The sequence below is a fragment of the Accipiter gentilis genome, unplaced genomic scaffold, assembly GCF_929443795.1.
Source record: "Accipiter gentilis unplaced genomic scaffold, bAccGen1.1, whole genome shotgun sequence".
NCBI lineage: Eukaryota > Metazoa > Chordata > Aves > Accipitriformes > Accipitridae > Astur > Astur gentilis.
In genome coordinates, this window is record NW_026060834.1 from 22,074 (window position 1) to 37,019 (window position 14,946).

The 14,946-nt window shown below is 59.6% G+C and overlaps 2 protein-coding genes across 2 annotated transcripts; both read left to right on the top strand.

Annotated features, from left to right (window-relative positions):
* The first annotated feature begins 31 nt into the window (after positions 1 to 31).
* Positions 32 to 9,872, top strand: LSM12 (LSM12 homolog). The gene is made up of 5 exons (XM_049797139.1): positions 32 to 221; positions 3,275 to 3,408; positions 8,507 to 8,616; positions 9,081 to 9,207; positions 9,380 to 9,872. Exons 1-5 carry the CDS (start codon positions 101 to 103, stop codon positions 9,470 to 9,472), a joined length of 585 nt encoding a protein of 194 aa, XP_049653096.1. The 5' UTR covers positions 32 to 100; the 3' UTR covers positions 9,473 to 9,872.
* Positions 9,873 to 10,644: 772 nt separating this feature from the next.
* On the top strand, positions 10,645 to 12,754 carry TMEM101 (transmembrane protein 101). The gene is made up of 4 exons (XM_049797137.1): positions 10,645 to 10,797; positions 11,545 to 11,725; positions 11,800 to 11,946; positions 12,154 to 12,754. The coding sequence occupies exons 1-4, from the start codon at positions 10,661 to 10,663 to the stop codon at positions 12,460 to 12,462; spliced, it is 774 nt and encodes a 257-aa protein (XP_049653094.1). The 5' UTR covers positions 10,645 to 10,660; the 3' UTR covers positions 12,463 to 12,754.
* The last annotated feature ends 2,192 nt before the right edge of the window (positions 12,755 to 14,946 follow it).

Genomic DNA, 14,946 nt, shown 5'->3' on the forward strand with positions numbered 1-14,946 from the left:
CCGCCCCTCGTCGCGCGCGCGGTGACGTCGCCCGGCGGCCCCGCCCCCGCCGCGCCTGGCCGAGGCTGAGCCGCGGCGGCCGCTGCGGGGCTGAGAGAAGATGGCGGCGCCGGGCGAGTACTTCAGCGTGGGCAGCCAGGTGTCGTGCCGCACCTGCCAGGAGCAGCGTCTGCAAGGCGAGGTCGTCGCCTTCGACTACCCCAGCAAGATGCTGGCGCTCAGTATCCCTTCAGAAAATGCGTTACCGGGCCCGTTGCGGCCCGGGTTAAGGCCCGCTTGGGCCTCCGCCGCCCGCCCGCCGGGGGAGAGCGGGAGCGGGGCGGAGGGGGAGGGTGGGGGGGTGGCTCTGAGGGAAGGGGGGTTCTGAGGGGGGGAGGGTGGTGGAGAGGTTTTAGGGGGGGAAGCGTGGTGCTGGGGAGGGGTGTGTGGGGGAGTGGGGGGCGGGGGGGGGGGGACCCGGAGTGGGGGGGGGGGGGGCTCTTGGTGGGGAGTCCCGTGGAGGGGTTGGTGGGGAGAGCTCGACAGGGAGGTGTGGGAGGGAGTGAGGAGCTTCGTACTGGGGTTACTGGGGCGGGAATGGGGTGCCTTATAGGGAGGTTTTGGCGGGGGGGGGGGAGTGAGGAGCCCTGTAATGGGGTTATTTTTGGGGGGGGGAGTGTTCTATAAGAAGGTTTTTGGGAGGGAATGAGGAGCCCTGTAGTGGCGTTTGGGGGGGCCAGTGAGGGGCCTTGTATTGGGGTTAATGGAGGGGAGTGGGGTGCCCTATGGGGAGGTTTTGGGCACCCTGCAGGGTGGTTTTTGGGGGAGTGAGGGGTCCTTTAGTGGGGTTATCGGGAGGGGAGTGGGGTGCCCTATAGAAAGGTTTTTGGGGGGAGTGAGGACCCCTGTAGTGGCGTTAATGGGCGTGTGGGGAGCCCTGTAGTGGGGTTATGGGGGGAGTGGAGTGCCCTATAGGGAGTTTTTGGGGGGAGTGAGGAGCCCCAGAGTGGGGTTCCTGGGGAGAGGGAGAACCCTACAGTGGAATAATTGGGGGTGAGTGCCATATAGGAGAGTTCTAAAGGGGAGTGAGTAGCTCCATAGACGCCTGGGGATGGGGGTCTCGCACCAGGCTGTGGGGTTTTTAGGGCAGGCCTTGGAGATGTGGTGAGGTCTGGGGTGGGGGGCAGGGGCACCCTGTGGGGCTCGGGGGAGATGAGGGAGTCCTGGAAGGGGGGAGCTCTCTTTACTGGGGGGATCTTGAGGGTAGGAGGAGCCCTGGGGGGTTCCTGGGAGGGGGATGGGTACCTCTTTGGGGGTGCAAAGGGAGGCCTTGGAGGCACAGTGAGGTCCTGTGTGGCAGGCAGGGCCTGGTGGGATTTAGGGAGGATGAGGGAGACCTGGGGGGGATGGGAGCCCATAGGAAATATTAGTGTATTGAGGTTCAGGGGACCGCTGTGGGGTTTGGGGCAGGAGGGGGAGGCCTCAGTGGGTTGTGGGGATTTAAGGGAAGACCATGGAAGCAAGGCTAGGCCCCCTGAGGGTAGTGGGGTTTAGGAGAGATTTAGGGACCCCTGTGAGAGGAACCCTATTGGGCAGGCCTGGGCAGATGGGGAGCCCTCTAGGAGGGCAGGGGCAGGCCTGGGAGGGTGAGGAGGGCTGGTGGGTGTGCCAGGAGAAGTGCCCTTTGGCTGGGGGAGCGAAGGGGACGGGGGGGGTCTGGGGCTGCCCTGGGCCTCGTGCAGAGGAGAGGCAAGAAGGCAGTGCTCAGGAGTTTAACATAGAGATACATATACACGCGTGGAAAAAAAAGGGCATGCTTTTGTTTTTAATCTGCAAGTGAGCTGAAAGCAAAGGGCTGCTGGAGAACAGCAGAGGGACTGCAGAGAGTTCAGGAGGGGGGATGCTCAGCCCAGGGACTGCTGTTGGAAGGGAGCTGGAGAAATAAATGCTTGGGGCCCCAGGGGTGGGTTCTGGAGGGAATGAATGAGTGATGAAGGAGCTGTGAGAGGGGCTGGCGTCTGGAGGATGCATCTGTGAGAAGTGTGATAGGAAAAGCCCTGTAGGGTGCCTGGGAGTGATGTGGTTCTGGAGCGGGACTGGGCACCTGTCCCGGGTTGAGCTCCTGTTTGTGCTGGTGCGGTTTGGCAGGGGGAAGCTCCCCAGGCCCAAGTGGAGGCTGCAGGAAAGTCTTAAATAATGTCCAACAGGTCAGCTTAGGGCGTCGTGCTGCCAGTCAGCTCTGGAGAGGGCCGAGAGCTCCTGTTCTGGCTTTGCCCAAAGTCTGGCTCTTCCTCCCAAAGCTGGGATGCTCCATCTCATCCCCCCGAAGGAAGAGACTGGAGTTCCCCAGGCATCCCTTGTTTTCTCTCCTTTATCGAAAGGCGTTTGCTAGGGAGGACTTCACCTACACAGCTGGACTCAGGGGGACGGGAGGAGAGGAAAAGTGACCTCTGTGAGCATCTCTTCCAAGGAGGAGATGGCGTTGGTGTGGAAGAAGCTCTCTGTGCCATGCTCTCTGCTCCTTCCAGCAGCTGAGGGAGTGGAGGGCTAACAACGCAGCCTCCTGGGGGACAGATTGCACAGGAATTAATGTCAGCTCTGGAAGGTTTTTTTTTTTTCTGGGGGTGGTGCACTGTTGTCTCATTTACACTTTCCAGTCTTGCTGTGATACCGACCACAACAAACCTCACTGCATTCGAGGTGCCACCCGGGAGGTGTGCGAGGGCGAGGAGGCCTTTCCCAGGGAGCTGCCAAGTAGCTCCTCTTCCATCCGCACTAGGGACTGCTCCTGGGGAGGCTCCAGCTTAGCCGCTGCCTGGAAGAGGAAATAGTTATGGTATAAATGGTTCAAATTTGAGGTGGGGTGGTTGTTCTGGTTCACTTCCCTGTGCAGCATTTGTAGGCCGGTGCTTGTGGCAAGCAGGGAAGCAGGCAGCACTGCAGCTGGGGTCCTGGCAGCAGCACCTCTGCACCTCTCTGGCTAGTCAGGACTAAATTGCTTTTTTGGAGGAGACCATGCAGCTTCCTGGGCTGTGTGTGTTCTGGGTACAGCAGTTATTGGCTTGAAAACTCGTGCTTTAGTCAGGAAAACTGAATCAGCATTAAATGGGCCCAAGAAGAGATGGGTGGTGTTGTCGGGGTCTCACAAATGATCCTGTGCTTGGCTGAGCAGGGGCAGTGGAGGAACTCGCTAAAAACCAAACGTTCTCCGAGTTTGCTCCTGGACAGCTCTGTGCATCAGGCCTGTAAATGTCTCCGTCTGGATTTGTTTTCCTTAATGTTTGTTCCCCTCCAGAATGCCCCTCTTCCAGTGGAAAGCCTAATCACGCAGATATCCTGCTTGTAAACTTACAGTATGTTTCAGAAGTGGAAATAATCAACGACCGCACAGGAACGCCTCCTCCTTTAGCTTCACTCAATGTTAGCAAGGTAAGAACCTGCCCTCCTGGGCTCCTGGGAGGGAGGGATTTGTATGGGGAACTCCCTGTTGGGGACAAGGCAGCTTTTAAACTTCAAATCACCCACTTCAATCACGACTTACCATGGCTCTGTTAAGGGTTTAAATGATGATATTTTGGGTGTGTTGAGTCTCCATGACCTGCTGCTGGGGTTTGTGTAGTGAGGCTGCAGCTGGCTGATCCTCTCTGCTTTGGGATTGCTCAGTGAGGGAGCTGAGGTCCTGGGCGAGGAAGAGGGAAGTCCCGCCTTTGTTTTATCCAAGGGACAGTCCTTGTGAGTCTGAATGAGGTGCTGGGCGCTGTGCTCCACTGGGGAGCTGATCCTGTTGCTGCCCTCTGCTCCCCTGGGTGCCTGTCTGTATTTACACTGTATTTGCTCCAGTGTTGGCTGGAGTTACCAGTGTGGTTTTGCCATGTAGATTTAATTGCCTGGGTGATGCTTCATCTTCCTGTTAAAGCACTGAAGGTGCGTACCAGGAGCTTGGTGAACAGCTCTGCCCTGTGCCAAGCCCTGTACCCTCTTTGGAGGCCACTCCACTGCGTACTGGTCTCCTGTGACAGGAGTAAATGTGGATTTCTGTGCTGGCAAGTGGGTGCAAGTTGCTGCCTGAAATGCTGACCGAGAATTTCAGTGTCAGGACTTCTGGAGTGTTTTTAGTAACATTGAGGCTGCAAAGCACCTTTTCACTCAGGAAAAGTCTGGTGGTCTCAGGTCCTCCTGGCACTGCAGCAGCTCCAGCACCTTTGATAGAGGGATATGGTGTTTTGCTGGCCAGAGAAAAGGGAGGATGGAACCTTTCGTAAACATGCAACAGGTTCTTCTCCTGACTGCAAATGACTTGAATGCTCAAATCAAAACCTTCCAGAGAAGATGGACATGGCTGAAGCTGGTACTCTGCTTACCAGAGCCTGTGCTGCTCCTCCTGGGTCCTCTCTCCCGTGACCCCAGGTTAAGAATTTGCTAGAGCACTTTTTGTGCTCCTGTGGATGATTGTAGACGAGGTTTGTGCTTCAGTGGGTGCCCTCTCTGCCTGCAGCCCCCTCTCCATGCAGATGTTGGTCATCTTCAGAAATGGGATGATTTGGGGTGAAGCCAAACAGCAGGCGCTTGGACAGGAGCGCTGAAGCACGCATGCAGTTTGTTGACTTTTGAGGAACTACTTTTCATATGTCCTTCCGGACGGGGATTGGTTCTGATTCCCAGTGATGGTGTTAAAAAAAGGGAAGGTGAACCTGAGTCCTCAACGCTGGTGTGAGGTGGCTGGAGACAGCCAGGTTCCCGGGAAGCCGGGTATGGGATCTGGCTGTGGGGCTTCTTGGTTGTTGCCTCCTCATCCCACAGGGAAACCTCCTCTCCTGGCAGGCAGGCTCAGGCAGACTCTGCCTGCAGGTCCGTGTTGCATGGGTGGCACCACCTGGGTGTCTGTAGCCCCCACGGGTTCCTTCTCTGTGGATTAGCACATTGGCAGAGGTCTCAAATGGCACAACTGCTGTAAAGATACTGCTGTTCGTTCTAATTGCGTCAAGTGACATCATTGGGAGCCAAGCCTGGTGGATGGGTCTGCTGAGGGGAAAACACCCCATGTGACTTCAAATACTTGCTTCAGTCTTTCCAGCATCAGAATAATTGCTGTGGATTTGGTGCGGGGTAAAATAATGAATCAAGTCATATCTTCAGGGGATGGAAGTCGGTGTGCAGCCACCAGTCCCCATCTCCAGCGGCAGGAGTTTTTTTCCATGTTGCTCTGACCCATGTCTCCTCTCCTGTGAATGTGCAGGCAAGCTGGTGTCCACTGGTGCTGCAGGACTGGAATATAGATGAGCTGATACTGGTTGTACTGGAGGAAGGAGCTGTTGGCATGCAGGAATGCTTGTGGTGCTCTGGGGCAAGCTGTTGCTGCTCTGGAAGGCCTCGGAGAACAAGCAGAGCCCCCAGGAGATGCTCAGCCCTGCCTGGTCCTCAGTGGAGAGAAAATGTTGGGACTAGAAGACTTGCTGGGCTTGGAAGGCAGCAGGATCCAGCTGTGGGGGGTCCAGTCTGGTGGGGGTCCTAGCCCTTGCTGGAAGGGGGCAGGGGTGCAGGCTGGCTGTGGGGGAAGGTGCAGGCAGGAGGAGAGCGGGTTGTCAGCTGCAGGTAGCTGTCATGAGGCTGCTGCAGGAGAGGTGTCCTGACCGCACCGCAGACTCCTCTGGGGGAGGCTTCAGGAGGGATGCAGGGTGAAAATTGCGGAGGAGAAATGCTTTTGAACCAGGGCACAGGAAGGGAGCAGCTGTGTGGCTCTGCTCTAGCAGCTGAGGGGCCGGCAAGGAAGTAACACCGGAGCGACGGAGAGCAGGCAGTGATTCAGTCCAGATACAGCTGAGCTCAAAACTTCCTGCTGCTGGTGATGGGCATGGAGGGGAGATGTCGTTGAAGAGGCTGGGGCCCGCACTGGTACCTCTGGGGACACCAGCCTGCCCTGTGGGGCTGGCACCTGCTGGGGGACCTTGGCACAGCGCTCAGCTGCGTGGCAGAACCATCTGTAACCATGCCGGGGAGAGGTCAGCTGCCTGGTTTCAGAGGGATCCCTTTGACTTGCGGCCTGGGGTACATCATGTTTGGCTCTGCTCACCAGGCTGTCAGCACGTGAGCAGGACGGGGGGCCATGCTGGTGGCCACGGCATGGTGCTCGGTGGTCCTCACCGGCTCTTCTTGCCGCACGCCACGTTTTCCATCATTCATACGGACGTGAATAGGGAAGTGACTCATTCATTCATGCCGCTGTTGCACAAGGTGCGTATCCGAGTCTCTTCAATAGCCCTGGTGCCTTCGGGTGCTCGCTGCAGGGGGGGCATGAAGCTGTGTCGTGACAGGGGCCATGCTGGGAACAAGGGGGCTATTTTGAATGCTTGTATCGGGGAGGCTGGAAGTTGGAGGCTCAGCGTGTCTGATTGGTTTCTTGTCTGGGGTTAGCGGTGTTGAATAGGGAGAGCACATCCTATTGCGGGGGAAAGACAAGAGCGAAGGGACCCTGGATCTTGGCACTCGGTTAATAAACTAACCAGTGTTGCGTGTGAGTCAGCTCTAGGTGAAGGCTGAGGTACTCCAGCTAGAAGCAGGAGGATGAGGTTGGGCTTTGCTGGGTGCTGTTAATCCTGGGGTCTAGGAGTGCCTGATGAAGTAATGTTGGGATGCTACCCGTGACGGCAGTACGTGAGGGGCTGCTCTTCGTCTGCACCTCTCTGGGGTTTCCCCGTCTTCTTGTGGTGGCCTCTTGTCACCTGCCTTCTCGCGGGGTTGTCCCCAAAGCTGGACCTGTCTGCCTCAGCGTGCACATCTCTCCTGGGAGTTGCATGTGAGCGGACAGGGAAGGAGGAGCTGATGCAGCTGCTGATTTCAGCAGGAGGAGCATCCCGAGCCTGGTAAAGCGAGTTTTTAAAATGGCCAAAGCAGATCTAAACTTAAGATGCACCCTGCGATGGTCTGTGCTGTGAACCCTGCTGCAGGGAACGGGCTGCTGGGTGGAAGGAGATCTTGCTAGGGGTGAGCCCGTGGTGGGCACAGCAAAGGCGGTTCACGTGCTTCGTGCCACAGTTCCAGCCCATCCACATCGTGGCAGAGGGGATGCTTTGGCACAGGCAGTAGAGCCGGCTGAGAACCAGGTATGCTGGCCTTGGGAAGTAGCCCTGGTCGGGCGAAGTGTTGGTGCAGCCCCAGAGAAGGCTGGTGGTCACATGCACGACTTGGATGCAGAAAGGTTACTGGGGAATGTTGCGTCCAGTCTTCCAAACCAGTTTGGAAGCCTGACTGGTGGTCTTGGAGAGAGCAATTCCTACGTGGAGTGGGGTGAGTGGCTTCAGAGAACAGCTTGTGCTGGGGCAAAGAAAGGATCCTGTCCCCCTGATAAGGCTTCCCTTGCTCACCAGGAGGCTGAGGAGCACATGGTGAGCAAACAAATGCTGCTGCAGCAAACCCCTCTCACCTGGGCACGTAGAGGAGGTGCAGTGGGCTGTGTCTGCCTGGTGGCTGCTGTTTCAGGAGATGGGCTGGCTGGGATAGGGAAACCTGTCCCTTACTGGCATTATTTGCTACAAAAAGTGCCCCCGCTCAGTGGGAACTCGGGCTTTCCCTATCTAGAGAGGGCTTTAGAAAGGGTGAAGCCGTCCTCACGCAGCACGGAGAAAGCCGGTCTGGCTTGGGGAGCGCTTGCAGGCGCAAGGAGGAGGAAGAGGAGGGCTGGCGTGGGCGGCAATGCTAATGTGGCTCTTCCACTGCGGCAGCTCCAGCTGAGGAAAGGCAGCTGGTCCAGCGCCGCCTGCCCGTATCCTGCCTCCAGGCAGCTGCAGCTCCTTCTCCTCCTGTGGCTGTGGGATTTAACACAAGGGATGCCAGGGTTGGGGTTTCCTCTCTCTACTCCGGGACCCTGCCAGTGTAATCACACTTCCCCACACACGGATGTTGTGTGCTGCCGGGGTGACTCCCAAATAACTGATTCTGCTTTTTTATTTTATTTATTTTATTATTTTTTTTAATTTGGAACAGAGTAACTGCTCCAGGATAAAGTTGCTCATACTTCTGCATGGTCTGTACGGAGGCTTTTACACCCCACAAGTGCTAACGTAATGTTTATTCTGGGCTTGTCTTTCCTATCCTCACTCCCTGAGTAAACAGCAAGCAGTGGAAGGTGGTTTGGACGTAAAATGCAGCAATTAATTTGGAAAAGGCAGAGGGGAAGTTGACATGTATGCGTCTGACCCCGGCAGCTGATTTCTTCCCTGTGCCTGAACAGGGGCATGTGAAAAGACAGTGCCCACATCCCCAAAATATCAGGGGGACGGCGACAGTGGTGACGGTGACTCAAAAAGGAATTAGGCCGTGGCGTGAAATCCCTGCGGCACTCTGGGATGTGCGGAGAAAGGTGTAGTGGGAGGGTGGGGATTGCACGCTCATCGTTACCCTGATTTAATTGGCGAGCCGGACAGCGAGCAGCAGAGCTGTATCTGCGAGTGGGACCTGTGTCCCCTTGGAGCTCTCATGGCCGCTCTGGCGATGCTCAGCTGAGCTCCCTCTCTCTTTGTCTCCCCTCCAGCTTGCCAACAAAGCGCGGACGGAGAAGGAAGAGAAGATGAGCCAGGCGTATGCAATTAGTGCTGGTGTCTCTCTGGAGGGGCAGCAGCTCTTCCAGACTATACATAAGACGTAAGTCCCCTCGTTGGTCCCACCGGTGCCTCCTGCGCTCTGCCTCGGCCCCCCACGCTGCTGGCTGGGAGTTGCTTGTATCCCTGCGTAGCCCGGGGAGGGGTTTGCATTGCCTTGTCCCTCGGGGTCACCACAAAATGCTGCCAGCGTGTCCTGGGACATGCCGACCAGAGCCACGCAGTCCTCAGGGGCAGGATGGCTGCCTGCTGAACTCCTGCCTCTTCCTGGCACGTGCCAGTGGCATGCCTGTCCCTGCGGGCTCGCACCCATCTCTGGTTGGGTACCCAGGAGGTACTGGGTGGCTTTTGCACCCATGTCACCTCCTCAGCGAGATGTGGGTCTGAGGTGGGTGGTGGGACCGTGCTGGGGTTGTGTGGTGGCTTTCAGAGGGGCTGGGGAATGCGGGAGCGCAGCCCAGAGCCCCGGGCAGTTGTCTTCACTGACCCTTTTTCCCTTCCCTGCAGCATTAAGGACTGTAAATGGCAGGAGAAGAACATAGTTGTGATGGAAGAAGTCGTTATCGCCCCTCCCTATCAAGTGGAAAACTGTAAAGGCAAAGAGGGAAGCGCGCTGAGTCACGTACGCAAAATAGTGAGTATGGGCAGGGGGGTCTGGTGGCACTGGGGATGCCTGGAGGGCGTCACATCCCTGGGGACACCCGTGGTCCCTCCTTGGGTGGGCTCGCCTGCCTGCTGCGGATCCCCTGCCCGCCCTGCCTTTGCTAAACTCCTCTTTCTGTCCATCCCACCCTCCCCGCTGGCAGGTGGAGAAACATTTTCGAGATGTGGAAAGCCAAAAGGTAATGCAGCGTTCACAAGCACAGCAGACACAGAAGGAGACCTCCCTCTCGTCCTGAGGCCCACCTCCCGGCGCCGGGGACTCCCCTGCCACCCGCCACCGAGCCACCACCGGAGGCGGGAGGGCGGCGGCGGGGGGTTCAACTTTTATTTCCTTTTTCGAGCTCGTTAATGGGGAGCTCAACCGATTCCAAACCTTAGACTTTAAAACAAACGAGAAAAGAGAATAATTTAAAAGCTCATGCATTACTTGACTAACAGACTTTCTTTTGTCCGCCATGTTTTCTTTCCTACCAGCCAGTCAGACTTTGTTAGTTTTATTTTTTTACCTTTCTTTTCCTTTTTCCTCTCCCCTTTCCCCTGCTGCCAACACCGCCCCCCCCTTTACTTTTCTAAAGGGGGTCTGTCACCCCGTGTCCCCCCTCTCTGCCTGTCCCATAGGAGGATCTCCCCCTGCCCACCAACCCCTCCAAAAATAAAAGTAACGAGCTGACTGCGGTGGCCGAACCGGGACCCTTGTGACCAGCGCGGTCTCGTTTTAATTTTGTTTGCACAGGGCAAGGCTTGAATTAGTCTTATTTTTCTTATCTTTAAATATATATATGAATATATATTAAAATGTTCTTTAAATATTTTCTGCTTCTAGCAGTTTTCTTGACCAGGATCGTGGCAAAAAAACCCTCACTGTCACCCCCCCTACCCCACCCTCCCGCCCCGCTGGGCCCGGGGAGCCCAAGGGGGGCTCGGGTGCAGGGTGAGGGGGGGCTGTGGCCCTTCCCTGCCCCACCACCCCCCACCCGGGTGCCATGCTGGGGCCTGGGTTGGGTTTTTTCCCCCCCTTTTCTTTTTTTTTTTTTTTTTTTTTCCCCGCCTTTTTTTTGATTTTTTTTTTTACTTTTTCTTTTTTTTTTGCCATGATCCTCCCCCCTCCCTTTTTTTGTTTTGTTTTTTAAAATAAATGGATCAAAATCAAACAATTCAAGCCCTGCCTTTAGAAGAGTTAAAAAGTAAAAAAAAAAAAAAAAAAATTAAAAAAAAAAAGGAAAATTTTTTAGTATTGTTTAGCAAAAACAATAAAACCCGAAATTTTTTTAACCATCACCCGTGTCTGGCGCTCTGGGGGCGGGGCTTGGACGAGGGGCGGGGCTTCACTGGCGGGGCGGGGCCTCTTGCGAGGATGGGGGCGTTCCCGTTGGGCGGAGTTTCCGGCGCGGGGCCGGACTTCCGGCGGGGCGGGCCTGGCGGTGATGGCGGCGGGCCGCGGCTGGCGGCGGCGGGCGTTGCGGCTGCTGACGGCGGGCGGCGGCGTTCTGCTGACCCGCTTCCCCTTCTGGCACTGCTTCAGCGGGCTGCTGCTCTGCGCCGAGCGCGCCGACGGGCGGCGGTGCGGGACGGGGGAGGCCTGGGGCGGGAGGGGGTCTGTGGTAGGCCCAGGGGGGGGTTGGTGGTGGGGAGGCCTGAGGGCCTGGGGCTGGTGTGGGGCCGTGAGGGTGTGCGGCCGGGGGAGCTGGTTAAGCGTGTGGGGGGAGGCTCCTGGGGTAAGTGTGGGGTCGTGAGGGCCTGGGGCTGGTGTGGGGCTGGGCGAGCTGGTTAGGTGTGAGGGGCTCCTGGGGTAAGTGTGGGGCCCTGAGGATGTGGGGCTGGGGGAGCTGGTTAAGTGTGAGGGGCTCCTGGGGTAAGTGTGGGGCCCTGAGGATGTGGGGCTGGGGGAGCTGGTTAAGTGTGAGGGGCTCCTGGGGTAAGTGTGGGGCCCTGAGGATGTGGGGCTGGGGGAGCTGGTTAAGTGTGGGGGGGCTCCTGGGGTAAGTGTGGGGCCATGAGGGCTTGGGGCAGGTGTGGGGCCGGGGGAGCTGGTGATGTGTGGGGTGGCTGGCAGGCTCCTGGGGTAGGTGTGGGGCTGGGAGGGGGCTCCTGGGTTAAGTGTGGGGCCGGGTGAAGGGGAGTGTGAGGGCTGGGGGAAGGGCAGAGGGGCAGTTGGGGGGGGCAGGGAGGGCTGTATGGGGCCAGGGGAGGGCTCTGGTAGAGTTAGGGGGTGAGGGGGGGTCTTGAGGGGGCTGGAGGGAGGTTCTGGGACTGAGCGTGGCCAAGGGTGTTTGTGAGGGTCAGGGGCTGGAGCTGCCGTGCCCCCCAGGAAGCCGGACATCCCCGTTCCCTACCTGTACGTGGACATGGGGGTGGCCGTGCTCTGCGCCAGCTTCATGTCCTTTGGGGTGAAGCGCCGCTGGTTCGCCCTGGGGGCCGCCCTGCAGCTCGCTGTGGCCACCTACGCTGCCCATGTCGGTGGCCACGTCCACTACGGCGACTGGCTGAAGGTGAGACACCCCCCACCCCCAGCCCACCCCAGCCTCAGAGGGGCCCAGGGGGGGTGACGGTGACCCCTGCGCAGGTGCGGATGTACTCCCGGACCATCGCCATCATCGGCGGCTTCCTCATCCTGGCCAGCGGTGCCGGCGAGCTCTACCGCCAGAAGCCACGCAGCCGCTCCCTGCAGTCCACGGGGCAGGTCTTCCTCGGCATCTACCTCATCTGCCAGGTACGAGGTGGGGGTCGCGGGACACCGTGGGGTGGGTGACAGCCACGTCCTGCCCCCCCACCCTGCTGCAGGCAGGGGGGGCTGGATCCGCCGGGGGTTTCCTTCCCTGGGGGAGAAGCCTTAGGCGAGCGCTACCAGTGCCACCAGTGGCACCGTTACTGCCGTGCTCCAGTCCCCCTCCCCATCATTGTTCCCCCCCCACCCCAGGCCTACTCCCTGCAACACAGCAAGGAGGACCGCCTGGCTTACCTGAACCACCTCCTGGGGGGTGAGCTCGCCCTCCAGCTCCTCTTCATCCTCTACGGCCTCCTGGCCCTCGCCTTCCTCTCCGGTTATTACGTGCGGGCAGCGGCGCAGGTGCTGGCGGTGCTCCTGCCCCTCGCCATCCTCCTCATCGACGGCAACATCGGCTACTGGCACGACTCGCGCCGGGTCGAGTTCTGGAATCAAATGAAACTCATCGGGCAAAATGTCGGTATTTTTGGAGCCGTCGTCATCCTGGCTACCGATGGCTGAGCAGGACGGCTGCCGGCTGGGACTGGGGGGTGGGTGGGGGGCAGCGGGGAAGGGGCGGTTTTTTTAAAGAATCACCGCTATTTATTCTTTTTTTTTTTTTTTTTTTTTTTAAATTTGTAAATACTTGATAATTTTGCCAGAGGATGGGGCAGTCGCTGCCCTGGGCGTGTGGGGGAGCTGGGGGCAGGGGGGGGGGCTTCTGCCTGTGGGGTTCTGGCCACTGTGTGGCCCCCTCCCCACGGAGGTTCCCCCCCCCTGCCCCCGGGTGTATTTTTACTGATGAAACGAGAAATCTTTTACCTCAACCCTGGGCTGTCTCGGCTGTTGTGCGCCAGTGGGGTCGGGCACTGCTGCTTCAGGGGGAGCTGGTTTGGGGGGTTTGGAGGGGGAGCTGTTCTGGGGGGAGCCTCTCTGGGGGGGGGAGTTGACTTTTCCCCTCCCTTCAGTGGGGAAACTGAGGCAGGGGTACAAGCAGGGTCCTGGGCTGGGTTTTGCTGCCGGTGCCTGGCTGTCCCTGGGGTTCTGCCCTGCCTGTGCGCTGCCTGCACGCTGCCTCCACTCTGCCGCAACCTGACGTGGGGGCTCAGCTTGCAGCCTATGGCAGGAGGATGTCCTGGCATGGGGGGGGGGGGGGGGGGGAGCGTCACGGCAGGGCATGGTGAGGGGCTGGCAGACCCTGGGTGTCCCCGTGGGCCACATCCTCGCCGTCCATGTCCTGTCGCCCGGCTGGGCAGGTGTGTATTGTGTGTGTGTCCCCCCCCCCAGCTGGGTGGTGGAAAATCAAACAGGGGCTGATAAGGGCCTTCCTCCGGGGAGGGGGGGGCATGCGTGGCCCCTAATGTGCCTCCGGCGGAACCGGGGGCCATAAAGCTCGGGGAAGCGGCAGAGCCCTGTTTGCTCTCCCTGTGCCTTTCCGTCCGACACCCCCAGCTGGGGGGGGGCTGCGGGGGCTCCTTGCCCTCCCAGGACCCCCCCCGCCCCCGCAGGGGCTGCTTAGTGTCCAGTGATGTACCTTCAGTCCCAGGCACTCCTCCATGCCCGAGGGGAAGTTGGGGGGCACACAGTGGACACCCCCTGCCCCATCCCCTTTGGGTACCCCTGGGGCCACCCCTCACTCTGCCCAGGGAGGTGTGGGGGGGACACACGACACTGCAGCCGGGGGTGTGGGGGGGGGGGTGGCATTTCTACCCGCTGGCAGAGCCATCCTGTGACCTTTGGAAAATTGCTGTTTACTGTCACTCGGGGGAAATGGTGCAGAAAGTTCTCGCCTCCCTTCTTCCCCCCGCAGCGGGGTCTGCTCTTTGCCGGGGGGGGGGGGAGGGGGCTGAGGGCCACCCAGACCCCGATCCTCCCTCCCAGCCTCAGCTCGGGGACATCTGTGACGGTGCAGTGACATTGCCGCTTGTGGGCTTTGGTCCCAGTCCACAGCAATGGGACCGGGGGGGTTGGTGTCCCCCGGCCACCGCTCTGTGCCCCCCACTGCAAACCCCATGATGGGGCAGAGCCCCCCTGTCGCGGCGCTCCTCTGCTGGGGAGGGGGCTCAGCCCCCACCGGGGCGATGCTGGATTCGGCCTCGGTGTCCCCAAAGGCACGTGGCAGGCTGCTGTTGGGGGGGGCATCCGCAGCCCCCATCGATCCAATTAGCCCTTGATCGACCCGTGCCTTCGTTTGCGGGGACGTGAAAGGTGCTGGGCTGGGGCGGGGGGGCTGCACCAGGGCTGCTCCCACTCCCCCCCCTCCATGGCTCACGAGGGGGCTCAGCCCCCTCTCCCAGGCTGGCGTGGGGCTGGGCACTGTGGGGCTGGGGCAGCGTGGACCCCCGCTTGTGTCCCTGCACGCCGGTGTGACGCTGCGGCCATGCTACGGGGACGAGTCCCCCCAGGGCTGGGGACAGCCACGGGGCTGGGACCCCCGTGGTGGCACTGCCATGAGCCGTGCCCCCGCCGCCGCTCGCCAGGGTGATGGCCCGGTCAGGAGTTGGGGAGCGCGTCCCCTCCAGCCGGGCCGGTGGCACCCCACAGGGTCCTGGCCGAGCCGTGTCCCCTCCATCCACCTGGCTGGAGATGTGGCTGCTTCTGGGTGGGAGCATCTTGGGGCTTTTGGGGACCCCCCCTTCTGCCGCCCGTCCCCATTCCAGGACCCACATGGTGGCTTTGGTGGCCCCTTCCCAGTTTGGTGGGGTCGCAGACCCCCCACTCGCAGCACGTCCCCGCCGGGCACCTTTGTGCCTCAGTTTCTCCCTGGAGGCCCGGGCTGGGTGATTGCTCCTTAATGCCAAATCCATAACGAATTAGTGTCCCCCCCCGGCGCGGGGGGCTCATGGCGGGGAAGCGGAAAGGGCAGCTCATCCGTCCTGGAGGGCTGTGACAGCGGTCGATGGCGGTGACGGGGGCTGCGGTGACGGGGGCTGCGGTGACGGGGGCTGCAGTGGCGGCTCCGTGCCCTGCCGTGGTGTCTGGGGAAACTGAGGCAGCTGCGGGCTG

Bases quoted from the DNA above. Each gene is read 5' to 3' on its own strand.
- LSM12 (XM_049797139.1), top strand. From the start codon at position 101: ATGGCGGCGCCGGGCGAGTACTTCAGCGTGGGCAGCCAGGTGTCGTGC. The intron at 222-3,274 runs GTATCCCTTCAG...GTTCCCCTCCAG, and splicing joins CAGCAAGATGCTGGCGCTCA to AATGCCCCTCTTCCAGTGGA. The intron at 9,208-9,379 runs GTGAGTATGGGC...CCCCGCTGGCAG, and splicing joins TGAGTCACGTACGCAAAATA to GTGGAGAAACATTTTCGAGA.
- TMEM101 (XM_049797137.1), top strand. From the start codon at position 10,661: ATGGCGGCGGGCCGCGGCTGGCGGCGGCGGGCGTTGCGGCTGCTGACG. The intron at 10,798-11,544 runs GTGCGGGACGGG...CGTGCCCCCCAG, and splicing joins GAGCGCGCCGACGGGCGGCG to GAAGCCGGACATCCCCGTTC. The intron at 11,726-11,799 runs GTGAGACACCCC...ACCCCTGCGCAG, and splicing joins ACTACGGCGACTGGCTGAAG to GTGCGGATGTACTCCCGGAC.